We start from the raw sequence: 19,955 nt of genomic DNA on the forward strand, positions 1-19,955 counted from the left end.
CTTGTGCAGGGTAGGGAGTGCAATAGAAGTGCTGGAAATAGAGCAGTGTTTCTGTAAACTAACCAGATTGGTCCGGATATTTCTGGCATCAGTGGATCATCTTGCATCAGTAATGTTGGATGATCAGTTCGGTGTTGTTGTTAAAGGTGTTGTAGAGGAAGGGTACAACGCTTTAAGTTTGTTGCAATTGATTTTTACAGCATCGGTCCTTTATATGTGAATTCTGTATAAGATGATTATCCTTCCACATACTTGCCTACATTTTGTGAAGTGTTTGATTCCTCAATGAAATGTTGAGAAATTCATGGGAGGTGAACCAGAATGACTTTTTGTTGTATTTTGTCTGTTTCTGCTAGGTTACTTTCTGTGGCATCGATTTTAAAAACATAAAGTAGGCGTCACAAATAAAAATATAGAGATTTGTTCATTTAAGCCTGTTAACAATTAGTTTATGTCTCTTAGAAATTAAAAGATCAGTAGAAAGATAATCAGCAAAACCTTTAAGATTTGGACTCCATAAAAACTTACTAATCTATTCACTAACCACCTAAGTAAACAATTTAAAACATTCCTTTTAAGGAGAGGCTGATCCACGTTTAAGCCTTATCCTGCCCTTCCTCATGAGCCACTGGCCTGTAGGAGGAAATAGAATAGGGAGCAGAGTCAATAGAATAAGGAATAGTCAATAGAATAAGGAGCAGAGTCAATAGAATAAGGAGCAGAGTCAATAGAATAAGGAGCAGAGTCAATAGAATAAGGATCAGAGTCAATAGAATAAGGAGCAGAGTCAGTAGAATAAGGAGCAGAGTAGAAACAGTAAAAGGTTGACAATACTGATAAGAAGTGCACTATCTCTTGCACAGATCCAAATTCCGATGCCTTCTTAGACTGTGTCTTTTTTTAATTATTAATTAAAAATTAACCATCCTTTAGTAAAGGTGACAAATATAAATGTCCACTGTTAGTAACTAGGACCAGTTTTAGAACTTGTTAGTGTTAAGTTAGATTCCACTAATAACTAACCTAGGCTTAGTTGTCAATTACATCATGGACAATTATCTCCTTGAATTATCTTCCAGTGGTTTTGGAAAACTCTATATGTTTGTTTAATTAAACTTTTCTTTGGGTAATATTTATTTATGCCTTGTTCTAAGCTTGTTTTATGTGAATGAAATGTCTTATGGCAATCTCAGAGGAACTAAATTCTCAGATATTTTAGTGTAGAATTCTGTAGAATAGGATGAAATAAACAAAATTATTTACCGAACCACTAATTAATTTTGACATTGAATATTTACACAATATCCACATTTTCAGTCATTGGTTGAGTTTTACTTGAAGCCTAGCCGAGGGCAATGAAGGAGTCCGTATTGACAGATCGTATTGTGCAGGTTTCTCTATTGATCATTGGCAGAACCATTAATCTTTCATCCACTCGACTGACATTACTGTTCTGAGACACTTTTCACTACCATTCAACAACGCACAATTTTCCAACGGAATTAAGTGGTACGTCCTAGTGTTGTAATAATAAATAATTTGCTGAAAGGATTGTAGGTTTGCGTACATTTGCAATATGTTACAAAAAAATAACTCTATGTTTCATCGATTGAAATCCACCCTCTTTTTCTGGTGTAAAATCCCCTAAAGGGTTATGAACTAAAAAGTGCAGTAATGGACTGTCACTCAAAGATATATTTAATACCTGACTAGTACACGAGCTTAATGAAGTGACTGGACAGAATGAACTGAAAATGAAGACTGCACAAGAGCGAATAGCACAAACAATATGTCACACCCAAATCATTGTTTCATGTGGTTAACCCTTTTGATATCCCCCCCATTATGTCCTCCATCTAAACTAGCGAGACTGATTATCAAATGTTTTCTAGGGGGAAATTTCTCTATTGATTTTCCGAGAAAAAGCAGGTTTTGTTTTGTTTGGTTAATACAATGCATATTAAGCTCTCTGCTCCTAGAGTATTAGCTACTAGCTGTAACTGATTTGAAGGTAACAGTGTGATTTGCCAAAAAACGGTTTTTTTCTCTTCAATCTGTTTCTTTATGATCATGTGATCTTGCATGGGTTGGAAATAAAAGCAAAGTATGCTTTGTATGAAAGGAGATCAAGAAATGGGGCGAAAAACTTGGAATTTGACGAAAAGACTCCAAGGATGAATTTATGTAACATATTGTTCCTTGTTTAAAACTCGTAAACTCTCTATGTCGGCTTGTCCTAGTTGCACAACTATATATAACTAACATCAGCAGTAACAAATTAACTTGTTACATAAAGAACATTTACAAAGCAAACAAATTTTATCCAATGTCTTATAATGTAATAAATTAGATTTATAAAACATTGAGTGTGATATTGAAATTGTTTTTAGAAAGGGTGCTTTCAGTACATTTTTCATAAAATGGCTAGTGCCATTTATCAAATTCGTTTGATTGCTGTCGCTGCAGTCATGTGTTATAAGTATAGCCATCGAAAGGCCAATTTTTTTAGCAGATAATCAAATTATGTTGGTAACAAGTATTGCCAAGGAAGTTCACGGCTACTTAAGCACTTCCATCTACTTGCTTGAATAGAGTTAGGAGTTGCTCTGCTCCATTAATTGATCATTCTCCTCAATTAATTACATTAGTGCACAATTCGACCAACTTCTTCCACCTGCACTGAGCCGGATCTCTTTCCAAAATCCGAAGTATCCTAGCTGTCACTGATTTTTACGTCCAAAAAAGCTACTGAATACCGGAGGATTGTGTATTTTCGGCAATTTCCCGTTTCCCGATTAATGGAAGGTAACTCGCCAACATGATGGATATAACCCAACACTGGAACCCCGCAAACTGAAGGAGCAATGGTCGGTATCCTGATATAAGGAACAAACTAGAGCGCAAAATTCTCCAAGAACTTTTGCATGCCCTGTATGGGGTACTAGGTAACAAATCGTGAAATTCTAACCGCCCACTCTTCGATATTTTCCGTTTAAGCGGCCTGTACCGGTCACTAGGGAACAAATCGTGAAATTCTAAACCTCTCACATCGATCTTTTCCGTGAAAACGACCTGTACGGGCCACTAGGGAACCAATCGTGAAATTCTAACCCTCTCACATCAATCTTTTACATGAAAGTGGCCTGTACAGGCCACTAGGTAACAAATCGTGAAATTTTAATCCCTCACATCGATCTTTTCCGTGAAAGCAACCTGTACGGGCTACTAGGAAACAAATCATGAAATTCTAACCCTCTCACTTCGATCTTTCCGTGAAATCGGCCTATACTGGTCACTAGGGAACAAATCGTGAAATTTTAACCCCCTCATTCCTCGATCTTTTCCGTGTAGCAGGATGGTCTTGGTGACCGATCCGGCCGTCAGAATATTGGAGAAGTTCTTATCCGGAATGAAGGATGAAGCAAGTGACAACATTCCAGTATTGAATTCGTGAATAATCTTTTGACCAGCATTACACACAATACATGCCCCGTGGACCTTGACCATCGATTGATATCAGGTGATAAGGCGGGCGGTGTTGATAACGTCACAGCTGGAGGGGAGTGGCGGGTTGTGGGGTGGGGGTACCTCCACCCTCTCCTCGCCCGCTGCACATTTCTCGCTCAGTCTCAGACCTCAGTCTATTCTGTGGTGCCGGTGTTATTCCGTCCTTGTGTCGCCGCTCTCTGTTGTTACATTCCAACGCCCGCTCCGTGTGCCGGTGCTGCTGTGTTGTGTGTTGTGCTCGTGTCAGTGCCAGTGTTTTGTGAATTATAACTTCAGCTGTTGTTTGTAGATTGCCATCATTCTTTCTATCTAGACAACATAATTGGTAAATATTAAGGTGTCTCTATAAAACTTATGTTTCAAAATTCTGTATGTACCTAGTAACAAATCTATTTAAAAAACTTCAAGCCTTATTGTTTCGCAGCTTATTCGAAATAGTATTTCGTTAAGTGTTTTAATTTCCAGTTTTTAAAAATTTTTCATTTACTGTCAATATCAAAATGTATTTTTAACGTAGTTTGCCATATGTGGATTTTGTCATGAAACTGAAAAAAATGTTGAAACATGAAACACCAGTACCTAGAAATTTTGTGTTTGACCGGCAAAACCGCTTATAAACGAAACAGTTATTTTTTGTACGTACGTAAACAATTAGTTAATCAGTCAAGTTTCTTAAAACTATAAATAATGGAAGAGTCCATTGCAGAGAAATATCAATAATACTCCTTCATAATAGAAAACAAATACTTATTAATACGATTCCCTTCACATTTTGAACCATAGAAAGTTTAGTATGAGTTTAGTATAGCTTGTTTTTTTTCGTAAATCTAAGGTAATTTGCCTAGCCAAGATTAGAGGTTGATCTCGTTTTCGTGATTTTTTTGACAGTTGACCAATTAGATTTTAGTGTGTTTTTTGCATTATTCTAAAACACCGTGTTAAAATATTTATTCATGTTGTAAACATTATACCTTATCACGTATTGAGAATGTGCACTCTTTTAATATAGCTCGTGTTTTTAGGAATTGGCTTTTTTTAAATCGTATACAAGAAATTTAATTCATTACTGCAAATTTCGCATATAATGTAGTTTAGATATTGCATTTTATTTTCTTTCTCATAAGTTTATTCTATGGACCAGCTATAAAGGACCAGATTGAATGTCTGTCTGTAGTCGGGATAAGTGTAGTGACGTAGTTATCTCGACAATTCCAGGTAGACCAATTATTGTCGTCTACAGTCTAGCTGTAATTGGAGGAAATGAACCACCGCTAGTTGTACTAACTGCTTTTGTGGTTTTCCTGGATACGTTTGCTCCTGAACAAGTTTTAACCCGGCGCTGCTTACCTACTTGATGGATGCGCGTAGTCGGAGTACGCCAATTAACTTACCGTCAATGTTCCAACAGAGTAAAATTCAAAACATTTGTTGGAAAGAATATCTTTTTGTTTCATTTTGATTATTGGATGCTTGTAACGATTATAACAATACGTATTGCATAAAAAAGTACCACTTTATAATCACAGCTGGTTTGGGTTAATTATATTTCTTGCCTTGTTGTCACGATCAAGAAAATACGCAGAAAGTTTATAAATATGGCCGTTGTAATTTACTTCGTTCTTAGTATGTTTTGTTCCGTAGTTGATTTTGTTTTGTTTTTCGATCAAGAAAATATGTACCACGGATCAGAGAAGCCTACATTATGTCAAAAGAGAACTAATTTAGGTTTCATAACAGTCTTAAAATTTATAGAAAATTGTTTTTAAATATTTAGAACATTTAGAGCTAAAATTGGTACATTAGTTCAAAAGAACAGTTCAGCCAAGTTTCATCTAGCATAGTTCTTGTGGATTGCTTCAAAGAGAGTCTTAGGAGTCAAGCTCTGACCTTTTTATGTTTAGGACATTTTCTAAGCCCATATTAGTACTACTTACTAATCGCTGAAGTGTAAAACGGATTTAAAAGTTATGGTTACTTATTATAAAATTGACTCATTATAAATGTAAACAAATTGCAAACAATACACAATGTTTACACAGAACAGTTAATTACGTTTGACAAACTCATTCAGTTCACAATTACACAACTTTAGTGACCAAGATGTGATTTAAGCTGCTTTAAAGACCAATGGGGCGTAGCCCGAAGAGATTTCCGAAATAACAATAGGCCTATATTCATTCCAGAAACTGTAAGAATGTCCATGTAAAATATCAGTGCAATCGGTTGAGTAGTTTATCATGAAAACAAAACGAACAAACAAAGGCACTTTCGCATTTATAATATTATGAGGATTAAGATATGGAAAATTAAAAATGCTCTCCACTACGCATTTGAAAACATTATACCTAAAAATATTCTCTAATCAAGTCCTCAGGCTCAGCATCAGATCTAGAGGTTTTTAGATTTCTACGAATTAGTCGTTGTAACAGCGGCCTTCCAGGAACTCGTCCACATTAGAAAAAGCGTTAAAATAATTTTAGTTTTCCTAATTTTTGCTACTTTTTGGACCTTATTAGCTTGACACCAAAGTGTGATAAATAGCTTTTGTATGCTGTAGTAACGCCTTCGCTAAACTAAGAACACAATTGCAATACCTAGTCAACCTATCATCAGAGTGAACTTCCAGGAATCTATTTAAGCAAGTTTCCACTAATAGTCAGTCCATCAACCAGAGATCAGTTTAGATTTAGCGGGCTGTTGACATTGGACTTCGGTCGTTCAAGTCGACATATTTCCGAATGCAGTTTGCCAAAAAGGCAAGACATTCGAATCCTCTTTGTTTTGGACCTGACCCAGAGATTTGATAGGACCGGATTACCTTTCCAAAACCACACAACATATCGCGGAGATTGCAAGCAAAATATCAAGTCTAGAGCGCTACATTTATTATTATTTCATATGACTACTCGGTCAAGTTGTTTATTTTGCGTATTTCTCGTTTCCATCATGCAATGTTGCCCTTAAGATTAATGTAAAGAATTTCACGAACGCTCAGCCAAATCCCATAGAGTGAAATGCACCATCATCAAACTTGGTATTGTTCATATAGAAATAAAACTTTATGTACAATTTCAAATCTAATGGTCAGCTCGTTTCATGTGGACAGAGATACAAAGATAATAATTTTTCAAAGTCTTGAGACACCTTTATTGAATCGATAAGAACTTTGGGTGGTAAAGACATGGAGTTTATCATTGTAAGCGGATTTCAGAAGCTTAGGATAGAGCAAGAATAGAGATTTTTGTAGTCTAGCTCAACGGGAGTACCTTGGCAGTCACCAGTATCTTCCCTACTGTTAAATTCCACTGCCTAGAAGGATGTTAGATAGGAACAAGGATACGCTCCACTCATCCTCACTCTCATCCTTTATCTATTTCATCTGTACATCCATGGGTTGGTATCGACATCTCAAGAAAGATCAGAAAAGGAATTACTCAACCATACCGGGTCTGTAGTATTATGATACTTACAAAACAGAATTCCCATTGATATACCAACCTGGTATTTCCGCCGCCATCTAAATCTACCAGCAGTTCCAGACCGGAAACGATGGGCTATTAATCCCGGATAATGTCAGGTCCTCAGCTTCCTGCCAGATCACGCCAACGCCTGGGCACGTGGACAGTGTTTGGCCACTGTTTTGTTGTCAGCCAATGCCTCTCTAACACTACAGGATAGTCTAACCAAACAAATCACCATTAGTTTCCTGTAAACAACGGGTCCATTTTTGCTTTGAAACAGGGAATAACTCGGAGTTGGCGTTGAAATATCGTGTATGTGCTCTTTATCTGCAACAAATTCTACAACATGATTATATAACCTTTTTCATAGTACTGGTCAAGACAGTTTTCGAAAAACGCACGCTTGCGATTTGGTGATTATTGTTGTAAAAAATGGCAATATAGCTAGAATTCTTGGTGTTCATCCAGGGTTTAGTAAAGTAGTCTTATCTTACCAGGCGAAGTTAGCGCTAAGAAGCCCTCTCTTAACACTTCACTTGGGGACCAACGGCTTAAAGGTGACTTCCGAACCACCACCAATGCCCGACCAGGCGGGCTGTTTGCAAGGACAGGATCGCTCAGCGGTCACCCATCCAAGCAGCAGCCACGCTCTATGTTGCTTGATCCGGTTATCTTGCGATAACCGTTGTACCCGCTACACTACGCCATTGGCATCCTATGGTTATCCTATGAGATTTTTAATGATACAGAGAACATAATAAAGTTAGAGTATGAAGTGTATTATCTAGAGATTATCTAAGAGTACTTTGTGTTTCTTTACTGAAGAAGATGACCCGCAATCAGATCTTCAGAAACTGCAGGTCAGATGTGGACGTTGGATGAATTTAAAGTATAGCGGATTCTGCGCAAACAATTCCTTCCTCTCCCACTATTTCACTTCGCGTTGCTGGAAATTAAACAAAATTGCCGTCTGAAATTGTCCGTGGCCTTGCTGAAATTACCATTCTACGCTCATTAGTGATGTCGTGTTCACTGACAAAAACCTCTACATTTTACAGCGCTAGCTGGTGGCCAGTCCTAGTATAGACGTGAGTTGCGTACATTGTGTAAGCCCTAGGTTCACATTGTCTTTGGTTCCCTGTCCAATGACTGGACAGCAGGAACGTGTGAATGCTCGGTGGTCAGTGTTGCCAATTCTATTCTCGCGCGCCGCGCCGTTCCCGCGCAACTGCAACCGCTCTCGTTCGGTTATCTCAATTTTATGCTCCGCGTAGCATCACTGTACAACTCTTTCACACTTGACAGAATAACGGGATTACAGAAAATTGCCATCGTTATCCGCAATAACCGTGTTGCCAATGCGAATTGTCCGTCGTTAATAAACGAGCTCGGGTTTTGACTGCAAAACTATGTTCAATTTAAAGTTTTGCTAATAGTCCCATTTTACAGGCACACATTGAAATGTTGTTTGTAGAATTTATTTAGCTTTCGACATCTGGGAGTCTTATTTGGCTGAGCGTTAGCGAAGCCTATCTCCTTGAGGACTGACAAAATGCACTTGTCTGTCTGTCTGTCCGCACGATATATCGGTAACAAACTGACCTCTAGATTTGAAATTAAGCATGAATCTTCCAGCATTCCATGGGATTTGGCCGAGCGTTATTGAAGATTTGTACATTCTTCTTATGGGTAACCATGAAACCATGATGGCAACGAGAAAGTGTCATAATAAATTAATTGCTAAACAAACTGCGTATAATTATAAGACTTTTAATTAGTGACACCGTTATACGAGTAGCCTAATTAAACGAGCTATAGACTTGAAAGTGTGCACTTTTTTTGTTCTCTTAGGACAAGAAGTTTAGAAAATTCCACCTAGTCCTATAAGGACCTTAGCGCTGCTTCCGGAGTGACAGGATATTCAGGATAGGTAAAGTAGGGGGTAGGGGGTAGGGGCCGCCATCGAGATCCACGAGGAAGAATTTAGGCCACTTATCTCAAGTCATGTTCTCTTGGAAGAAATGAAACCCAGCTCTGAACCAGCCTCTCCAGTCAAAGCAGGCAGCGGGTGGCACATCCTTATGTCTAGGTTGGCAAGAACCTTTGACTCTTAGGGAACAAACCCCGCCAACTCCAACAGTCATCTCCCGCAGTAGACTAGACCTATCGAATTGCCCTTGCACCCCAGAATCTCGACATTTGAGGTTTAGTGATGTAACGCTCCTGGACATCAATCCATAAGGTTGCCCAGATTTAAGTGACACATCGGTTTTTGCTGTGCCCAGTGTACTAAGGGATTAATAGAATGATTTATGGTTTAAGGTTATTCTTGCGGGACAACAAATCAGGTGGCCAGCCACCAGTTAAGTTAGACCCAGTTGTAAGTAAGATAGAGTGGTCTACACGGTTGACCTTAGACTATTGTTATCACTGCCCTATGACGTGTACGAGCCATATGCTTGATAATCTATCAGTCAAGTGAGTAATGTGCCCGTCGCCTTGGTACAATCCGTCGCCAATTTATTGTCTCAATTTGTAAAACTGTGGCATTTTATTTTATTGGCTGAGCGTTAGCGAAGGGGGCTGGACATATTTTAGTTATGTCTGTCTGTCTGACCGAGTTGACCTATATAGAGTGTGTAAATTAAGTCCTGCTACGCCTGGATATATTCCAAACGGATTGAGATATCGATGCAAAGTCTTTACCATACTTATTAAAATACTATTTTTTTTAACGATTTGCCCATAACTTTTGCTAGGATCGTCGTAGAGATGTTTTGTTCATGCCATTGTGTTTCGATCGAGTAGACCTTTAAAATGACATATCACAAGATAGTAGTTGCAATTTGTAAATTTAAAGTTACCCCCACGTAACTTTAAAAATCTCTCTAAAAATGGGGGGATTTGTTTTGTTTTATTCAAAAAATCCAAAAAAAAAAGAATTTTAATAAGTATAGTGAAGGTTGTACATCTATATTTCAATCTAAGGAATATATCCAGGCGTATCAAGACTTCATTTCTATATTAACAACACTGATTTCGATGATGGTACTTGTCACCCGTGGGAATTGGCTGAGCGTTAGCGAACATTTTTATATCGGTCTCATGGCAACGAAAAACAGCAGAATAGATAAGACATTTCAATAAGTGTCACTTATTGATAGAGTAAAAAGAATATGTAATAGACTGGACTCTAATGTTAAAAGTTGGTAACAATATGTGGCTTCAGTGCACTCTAGTGTTGCATTACTTTCGCGAACTTCCCGGAACTGTTATTATTTAAACGCTGCTATAAAATCTAATTTACTGAATAAACATGTGAATGTATTATTTGGCAAAATATTTCGAGAATATTTATCATCAACGAAAATCAGTTCTGTGATTGAGCACTCTAGGAATTCGGGTGAGCTTCATTGAAGCCTATCGTTGAGTAGGTTGACAAGGTGCCTCGTTTGATTGCCACGGGTATGTAAAAATTTATTTTCCTGCGGTAGTCTGTCTGTATGTCCACAGGGCATCTAGATAATGAAATGAGCTGTATGACTTGAAATTTTACATGCGACCAGAGTGAAGCCTGTTTCACCCCACGTGGTGTGGTGTACTCTTACTTTGTAATAAAATACAGTATGTAAGCTACGGTCGACCGGTTTATCGCTTGATTGAAACGTTTTAACACAATCGAGCGGCGGCGTTTCCGTCGTTGTCGCCCTAACGATATCGTGTCATGTTTATTCAAAAGCTATCGACCAGGATAGAAAGTTCAACCATGAATAAACCCGATTATTGCCGACCCGCGCGACAGCGTGGCCAATCGTTAAAGGGGGAGTAAATTCCTTTTCTCCCTGTTCATACAGGATGGATGTATGGACCAGGAGTGGTGAAATTTCAGGACAACGGACAATTTTGTTATGTTCGTGTACATCCCGCTGAGGTCAATGCCCCCTTTTGTGGCAGTAAAGGAACAACGTTTCGAAAAAGTGTATCTAGTGTCTTCTTCACGTGTGAATCTCTAAATCACGCGTTTAGCTATCAATAACTGTTAAAAAAATTGCCTAATGCTGAAAACTGAAATCGTCATAATATATTGTTTCTGTGCTCTTTTGTATTGGTTGAAGCATACTTTTAAATTTTCACATTTTCCTTGTAAGATTGTCGGCTCTGTGAACATAACCTCTTTGCAGTTGGATCGTATTATTATTACATCCTGAGCGAAGAGTATTTTATGTACACTTTCCACCATACATGATTTGTAAATTTATTAATTACAAAATGTTATAGAATGAGAAGATGGCTGTCCTATTCGCAAATAACAAGTTCGTGCGGTTTTACTCCTGTCGTCATTCATTGACCACACGCAAGGACAAAAAGCATTCGCCTACATATCCATTACTTCCCGGGAAAAAGTGAATCACTAGTTCTTTCCATTCACAGAAGTTGTGAAAGCTGCAACAATTACTCATTGGCTTGTCAATGAAACATTCCAAATTTAAAGTTGTGTTAGATATTTTACCGAGCGATTACGTTCCTTATTAATGGTTCTCTGTTCATTAGATAGTTCAAGTTCAATCTTCTTTATTTTCTAAAAATACATAAATACATAAAATTTACCTCCCAGTCGCACAACAAAAATCAAATGAAATAGTGGATTTTGTGTTGAAGATGTGTATAGGCTACACATACATATTATGAATGCGAGGTAACACCCCTCCCCCCTTTTGGCGTTATCTCCCGCCATAGGCTAGACTGTGGGAGAAATATGATGAGTACTTAAAGGAAATGATATATTAGGAAAACCAACAGGCTACTTAAAATTGTCCGATTTGTATTATTTTTTAAAATATTTATTAATGCAAGGCTAATAACGCCATATTGGTAAAAATTACAAAATTGTTGTTTGTGACTCTGGAAAAAGACTTTATTAGGGCGTGCTGCTGTGAATCCGCGAGAAGTGCGATCACCATCGCTTTACAGTGTTGCCAATACCAATCCCACACTAAACGTAGATGTGTCAGATGGAAATAAAAGTGCACGGAGTGTAAACAGAGATTTCTTTCCTGGTCGCGGCGAGGCGCCGGGCTTCCAGCCGGGAGCAGTTTCCAGTTAGATAACCGAGGAAGTAGCGCCGCGTAAGATCGACTTTATTTTATTGAAAGCATCACGCTTCAGCGCCGTGCCCTTGCCTTTACGGCTGGGTGACCCCGGTCGTTCTTGGCCGGGCCCGTTATCGTTGTCAGCTCGTCACAGCCGCGATCAGGGTCCAGAGAGAACTAACGTTAACTAACCATTTTCTTAATATCTCTTTAATATGATCTTTAAACAACTCGCCTCCTGGGAAGGATTCACCTTATTCGCCTAAGGAGGATTTCCATCAGATTTTCCCCCTGAGACCATGTAAATTTCATTCCAAGGTTGACTATAAAGCAGGCTATAAGAAGACAACTGATGCCGATGGCGCAGTGTAGCGGGTACAACGGTTATCGCAAGATAACCAAATCAAGCAACGTCGAGCGAGGCTACTACTTGGACCGGTGACCGTTGAGCGATCCTGTCCTTGCAAGCCGTCCGCCTGCCCGGCTATTGGTGGTGGTTTGGAAGTCACCTTTAAGCCGTCGGTCCCCGAGGGCTTCTTAGCTCTAACTTTGCCTGGTAAAATAAGACATTTTTACTTAACTTTTATGAGAAAGCAACCAATCCACTGCTTGTATTCGTTCCCGGATCGTGGTTGCGCGGCATCTATCAGAAAACGACAGATACAGCAATAAAAAAATGGATTGCAGAGTATCTTGCGATTCCGGAAATCTCTCCCCCATAAAGACCATTCACTTCTTCTTTATCCGGGTGTTACAGACTTATATGCATAAGCTTCAATGTTTCTTCGAAAAATAATTGGTGCCATAGTTTCATATTCTGTGTTTGAGTTGCAGTCCTTTTGCCAACGTTAAAAATATGGAACTTGGTGCTTTTAGTGAACCAATCATCAAAATCTTAAAACTTGAAGACCTACGCTCCTATGTTTGTTATTTTCAACACTTGCGTGTTACAAGCTAAAAGACTAGCTTTAACCGGATTCAGCTGTGTTATAGATAGATCTACATGGACAGTTGGCTTGGTTAGTCAAGGTATAAGACACATCCTCGCGATTCCGTGACCTCACGAGAAAGTAGCAATCAAGCACAGAACGGTGTGGTTGACTGCAGTGACTTGTGAGTTGAACGAACGGTCCAATAAACCCAGTAATGAGGTCTAATGTGTTACACAATGAGGTGATGGAGATGGGGACGACCTTGAGTGGCCGGTTCTAAAGTGGTGATGTCATCTATGGGTTCATGCGTTCTCTCGTTGGACTGTGGAGTCAGGACTTGCTGCCACTACTGTAGGTCCCAGTTGTCACAGACTAGAGAACGATTAACACTTTGTATCGTTGAATAATCCTCGTTAAACTGCAGTGACTGTGAGTTGAACGAACGGTCCAATAAACCCAGTAATGAGGTCTAATGTGTTACACAATGAGGTGATGGAGATGGGGACGACCTTGAGTGGCCGGTTCTAAAGTGGTGATGTCATCTATGGGTTCTTGCGTTTTATCGTTGGACTGTGGAGTCGGAACTAGCTGCCACTACTGTAGGTCCCAGTTGTCACAGATTAGAGAACGATTAACACTTTGTATTGTTGAATAATCCTCGTTAAACTGCAGTGACTGTGAGTTGAACGAACGGTCCAATAAACCCAGTAATGAGGTCTAATGTGTTACACAATGAGGTGATGGAGATGGGGACGACCTTGAGTGGCCGGTTCTAAAGTGGTGATGTCATCTATGGGTTCTTGCGTTTTATCGTTGGACTGTGGAGTCGGAACTTGCTGCCACTACTGTAGGTCCCAGTTGTCACAGATTAGAGAACGATTAACACTTTGTATTGTTGAATAATCCTCGTTAAACTGCAGTGACTGTGAGTTGAACGAACGGTCCAATAAACCCAGTAATGAGGTCTAATGTGTTACACAATGAGGTGATGGAGATGGGGACGACCTTGAGTGGCCGGTTCTAAAGTGGTGATGTCATCTATGGGTTCATGCTTTCTCCCGTTGGACTGTGGAGTCAGGACTTGCTGCCGCTACTGTAGGTCCCAGTTGTCACAGATTAGAGAACGATTAACACTTTGTATTGTTGAATAATCCTCGTTAAACTGCAGTGACTGTGAGTTGAACGAACGGTCCAATAAACCCAGTAATGGGGTCTAATGTGTTACACAATGAGGTGATAGAGATGGGGACGACCTTGTCGGTTCTAAAGTGGTGATGTCATCTATGGGTTCATGCTTTCTCCCGTTGGACTGTGGAGTCAGGACTTGCTGCCGCTACTGTAGGTCCCAGTTGTCACAGATTAGAGAACGATTAACACTTTGTATCGTTGAATAATCCTCGTTAAACTGCAGTGACTGTGAGTTGAACGAACGGTCCAATAAACCCAGTAATGGGGTCTAATGTGTTACACAATGAGGTGATGGAGATGGGGACGACCTTGAGTGGCCGGTTCTAAAGTGGTGATGTCATCTATGGGTTCATGCGTTCTCTCGTTGGACTGTGGAGTCAGGACTTGCTGCCGCTACTGTAGGTCCCAGTTGTCACAAATTAGAGAACGATTAACACTTGGTATCGTTGAATAATTCTCGTTTGACTGCAGTGACTTGTGAGTTGAAGAACGGTCCAATAAACCCAGTAATGGGGTCTAATGTGTTACACAATGAGGTGATGGAGATGGGGACGACCTTGAATGGTCGGTTTTAAAGTGATGATGTCACCTATGGGTTCATATGTTCTCTCGTTGGACTGTGGAGTTGGAACTTGCTGACACTACGGTAGGTCCCAGTTATTACAGATTAGAGAACGATTAACACTTTGTATTTTTGAATAATTCTCGTTTGACAGAAGTAACTGGGAGTTGAACGAACGGTCCAATAAACCCAGTAATGGGGTCTAATGTGGTACACAATGAGGTGATAAAGATGGGGACGACCTTGAGTGGCCGGTTTTAGAGTGATGATGTCATCTATGGGTTCATGCGTTTTCTTGTTGGACTGTGGAGTCAGGACTTGCTGACACTACTGTAGGTCCCAGTTATCACAGATTAGAGGTCGATTAACACTTGTATCGTTGAATAATCCTCGTTAATGATGGTGTGGATTTTGAATATTGCCAATGCAATATATCAGAGAAGCATAAAGATTAATGGCACGTCATTGAATATGAACATCATTAAACTATGCTCAAGCACTTACTTTACAGTGAATCGCACAACAGTTGTTCTGGTAAAACTATATTTTGTGGTTGTAATCTTCATACTAGCCAATATTTACCGTATCTGTAATCCAATAACCAGTGTAATCTAGAGAGCCAAACTGTTTGATGTATCTGGTATACATCAAACAGCTGCCAGAAGGCTGCTGATACCAATTATCAATGTAAAGTCCTAATTCTGAACGCATGCACATGCTCTAGATCATCTGAGATTCCACCCTAAAATCTCAGAGATGTTGAAGACTATGCTAGTAAAAAGCGTTAGAGATAGTGAGTAAAACAAATTGTTTTAAGGACAATTAGTGACGTCTCCTCGTTAAGGTACAAGGCCCAACAATTAATTAGACTCTTCACATGTCATTTATAAAATCTAATTTATGGTGTGGACCTTTTAATTTTTCCTTGTGAGCAGAAGATAATATGTTACAAAAGCCATCCTTTTGTATTCCGTAACTATAATCGATTATCCAATGAAGAGTAACTTCCGATGATTTTGGAAATTTAGATTCTAGGAATATCATACTATCATTGCCACGTGGGAAGTTTTCTTTTTGCATTCCTCAGACATACATCTGGAATTAAAATTGTACCGTGCAATTGATCAGCTCCCGTAGGCAAGTTACGTTCGCTACCAGATCTATCCGAGGATTTGAGAAATTTGGATTCTAGGAAAATCATACTATCATTGCCACGTGGGAAGTTTTCTTTTTACATCCCTCAGACATTCATCTGGAATTAAAATTGTACCGTGCAATTGATCACCTCCAGTAGGCAAGTCACGTTCACTACCAGATCTATCCCGATTGGTAACTGCATGGTTGCAACATTTCTTTGATGTGCTTCATTAGAAGCAAACAAATACTTGTCTGTATTACCATTCCAGTGTAGGCCACTTGTTAGCTGCGAAAGCGCGGTGCGAAGATGGCCTACATCACGGCAGTGGTCTATCACGAGAGGGCTCCCCCGGAGTTTACGTTCACTCCCCGCCAGTAACATTTCCAAGGAAATGTTCGGCGTGAAATGTTTGTGCCCTGAAGGCTCACGACGTTGTCGCCTTCGTGATACTCACCGTTGTGAAAGTGGTGATGAGAAATAAGTTTCACCAAAATTGTTTGATTGTGGTTTACTTGAATTTACGAGCACTGCTGTCCGAAAATGTACGTACGTTCGTATTTATATCGTGTTGAAAATAGTTTTATAGCGTAACAATTCCCTGAAGAGCTTTGCCGGGAACGTCACATTCCTGACCTATCAGGTGTTTTACTTGACAAACAAGCATGTCTTTTTAGTTTTTTAAAAACATCTTTTCAAATTATCTTGGAGATAGGATATTTGTTGTACTAACAGCAGGAAAACGTATGACCACATTGTGTAAACGTGTATTTAATATTTTAAATTTTTTTTATGTATAAATTTAATGTTTTGTACTTTTTATTTGTCAAACAAGCATTTCTTTTTAGTTTTTGAAGACACCTTTTTGAAATTATCTTGAAGATAGGGTGTTTTTTGTACTAACAGAAGGAAAACGTATGCAATCATTGTGTACACTTTTGTTTAATAATAGTATATTTTAATATTTTTATTTTATGTCTATTTTTCAATTTAATTTTATTGTAATTTTTATTTCTAACGGTTGAAACCAATTTAAATCAATTAATTACAAAAGAAAACCAACAAATATAATACCATAACACAATACCATACTCACATACTCTCTGGCATATACTGCCATAGTGTTAGAGAGGGCTTGTTAGCTTTAACTTCACCTTGAAAATAAGAAATCTTTACTTTACTTTTCTTTGCTTTACTATAATACAGTGTGCAGAGTCAACACTTGAACGTTGAATTAGCATTATATTGTGTGTGTTTGCAAGCGTAGTCTTGATTTCGTTATATTAATGGCTTATACTTTCTATACGGGCGCCCTTACCAGTTGGTGCCATATAGAAAGGTTTAATTGGGAAGAAAGTCTGATGGCAATCCGGTTGTGTATTGTGTAGTTCAGGAGTACTTAGTGAATACTGTAAAGTGAGTGTGTAAAGTGGAGATGTGCCGTACGCGGCAGTAGTGGAGAAGCTGCGCAAGGCGGTGCGGTGGTGGGGGAAGACTCAGCATGACGCCATGACCGACCAAGATGGCGGCTTGTCGGAAGCGGGATGCTACGAGGCTCGAATGTTCGACTCCGTGGTGCGACCCCGACAACGCGAAGACTCTACGTCGGAACAGAGTGCCCAGGAGGAGTTCGACCAGTGGCTCTGGGTCGCCTACCACGAGGAGTACGAGGCCAAGGGAGAGGTGTCGGACTGTATCTACCACCATGCCAAGGGGGGCCTCCACGGGCCAGGGAGGGTCAGGATGTTCCTGCCTGCCCTGAACAAAGGTAGGGTTCTTTCTTGATGAGTTTTTCAGCAACAAATCGCCAACCAGTGTAAACCTCAATCTTCAAAGCAACTATAAGTACACCGATACATCTTTTGGACTCGTTGATTTCATTAAAATATGCTTAATTGAATTTTATATAAGTACGTGAATGATAATTTTGCACCTCTTTAAGGTCGAACAACATTTTATTCCATCATACCTTAGAACTGAACTCGACATTTAAGTGTGATCACTATAGTCAGTTACAATGTAACGCTTTCTTTCAATTTGGACAGTTTATTGTTTTAGGATTTTTACTAGGGAGCTTTCGGTTCACACTGGTAAAATTGCTAACAAAATACAGTTCTCTAAATATATCGCCCTGCTGAGGAGAGCCATATTCAGTCGTCAACAGATGTTGGACCGAAACTGCCAATAATACGGATCCGTCTATAAATGTGACTGAAGAGTCAACCACTCACACTCATGTTTGACCAGTCGATTACCGATATGACTAATACATATCAATATGGCTTCCTCATCACAAATGGACCTCCTTTTAACAATTTAATGCTGTCTTCGTTGCCGAAGTTAGTTTCTTTCTTAAGTTATATATAAGGTGTCATTTATAATCCTTGGAAATTAGTATGATATGTTTGATCGTACTTTAGTTTAGCCGAATTCCATTGTATACTATTGACGACTGGTTGGTCAAATTGATCAAAAGTTGGATACGCTTTAGCCAATCACGATAAAGCTTAGTCTACTTGACTCATTAGCGTATTTATATTACTGGTCATTTCACATTAGCGGATGTGTATTACTGGTTGTGCCACATTAGCGGATGTGTATTACTGGTCGTGCCACATTAGTGGAAGTGTATTACTGGTCGTGCCACATTAGCGGATGGTATTACTGGTCGTGCCACACTAGCGGATGTGTATTACTGGTCGTGCCACATTAGCGGATATGTATTAATGGTCGTATCACATTAGCGTAAGTGTAGTACTGGTCGTGCCACATTAGCGGAAGCTCACTTCAGTTCACATCGTGGTTCTGCAGCGGTTGAAAGTTATTGCTCAAAATTTGTAGCATTTGAAGTTTCAGTATTTTTCTTTTTTTAACGAGGGTAACTAAAACAGGAACCCCTATTTCGTTTTTTAAGTAAGGTCAATTTTACGTTCAAACCGAAGGGGAAGATTTTGAATTCCGTTGCAAGTACTGTCAACGAATGTCACGTTTAGTTTAGTAAGAATTATGTCGTGGATATATCACGCAACTGCATATTTTGTGGACATTTTCTGACAAGTTTCACTGTATTTTAGTTAGCAAAACAAAAGTGTTCACTATTTCAACACTTCATATACTTTTTAGAACTAAATAAAGAGTGTCGGCAACTGTTTTGGATGACGAAACAATCTTAAGACCGACTACTACATTTTATTTTAAACGACGAATGTCAAACTACAGGGATACTTACAGTTTTTTGAACACGAAATTCCACTCTTTTACCGCCAAAGGAACGTGGAAATCTTCACAACGTTCTCTGACACCCAAGACGCGAAGACATTCTCAATGGTGCAGTGACTCACACGCTGGTAGGGCTAGGAATGCAGCGATAACATCTGTTCAGTACAATCATAACTACTTTTGTTTATCTGAACTATTGATCTATTGTATGGTGACAAACATTGACTTAGTGTTACTAATGCGGTTCCAGTTTTAGACCTTGCTTCAGTGATATTCCCGACAGTTCTTTGTTTAAAGTTAAATATTGTCTGATTATGGATTTGAAAGAATAATTGCACACAGTTGGTAGATGTCCGAGATTCTTTTGTTCTTTAATTCTTGACAAGTTGACAATCCTATAATAACTTGTCAGGAGCGTCGTTTGTCTGGTGACAAACGTTTACTTAGTATTACTAATACAGTTCCAGTTTTTGACCTTGGTTGAGTGATATTTCTTGCAGTTCTTTGTTTCTTTGTTTGTTCTTTGTTGTTCTTGCCGGATAATTGCACATAGTTGGTACCTATTTCGTAAGATTCTGCTCATCGGCGTTCAACTATTTTGGTCCATTTTCACTTCTTTAAATAACCTACTTTGTATCTACCACAAATCCATTCCCTTTAAAAATTAATTTATATCCAATAAAAACGGTGATTTAAAAAAATCAACCTATATCCATCATATATATTATATTTGTAAGAACTTGATAAGCACCTAAGATGGAAAAAATGTTTAAAAATACAGTTTCCAACCAAAGGAAGCCAAGCAACAATTGTGTAATCATATAGCAATGGAAATGGTTTGCTAAACGTTTCTTCTTTATC

The 19,955-nt window shown here is 39.0% G+C and overlaps 1 protein-coding gene across 1 annotated transcript in view; it reads left to right on the forward strand.

Moving 5' to 3' along the window:
- Positions 1–3,637: 3,637 nt before the first annotated feature.
- The window catches only part of LOC124367984 (trafficking kinesin-binding protein milt-like), a 143,955-nt gene continuing 127,637 nt past the window's right edge, over positions 3,638–19,955 (forward strand). The window contains exons 1-2 of the mRNA XM_046825244.1: positions 3,638–3,832; positions 17,264–17,643. Coding sequence (XP_046681200.1) covers positions 17,385–17,643 — 259 coding nt within the window. The 5' untranslated portion in view covers positions 3,638–3,832; positions 17,264–17,384. The remainder of the gene's footprint in view (positions 3,833–17,263; positions 17,644–19,955) is intronic.

The sequence above is a fragment of the Homalodisca vitripennis genome, chromosome 8, assembly GCF_021130785.1.
Source record: "Homalodisca vitripennis isolate AUS2020 chromosome 8, UT_GWSS_2.1, whole genome shotgun sequence".
NCBI lineage: Eukaryota > Metazoa > Arthropoda > Insecta > Hemiptera > Cicadellidae > Homalodisca > Homalodisca vitripennis.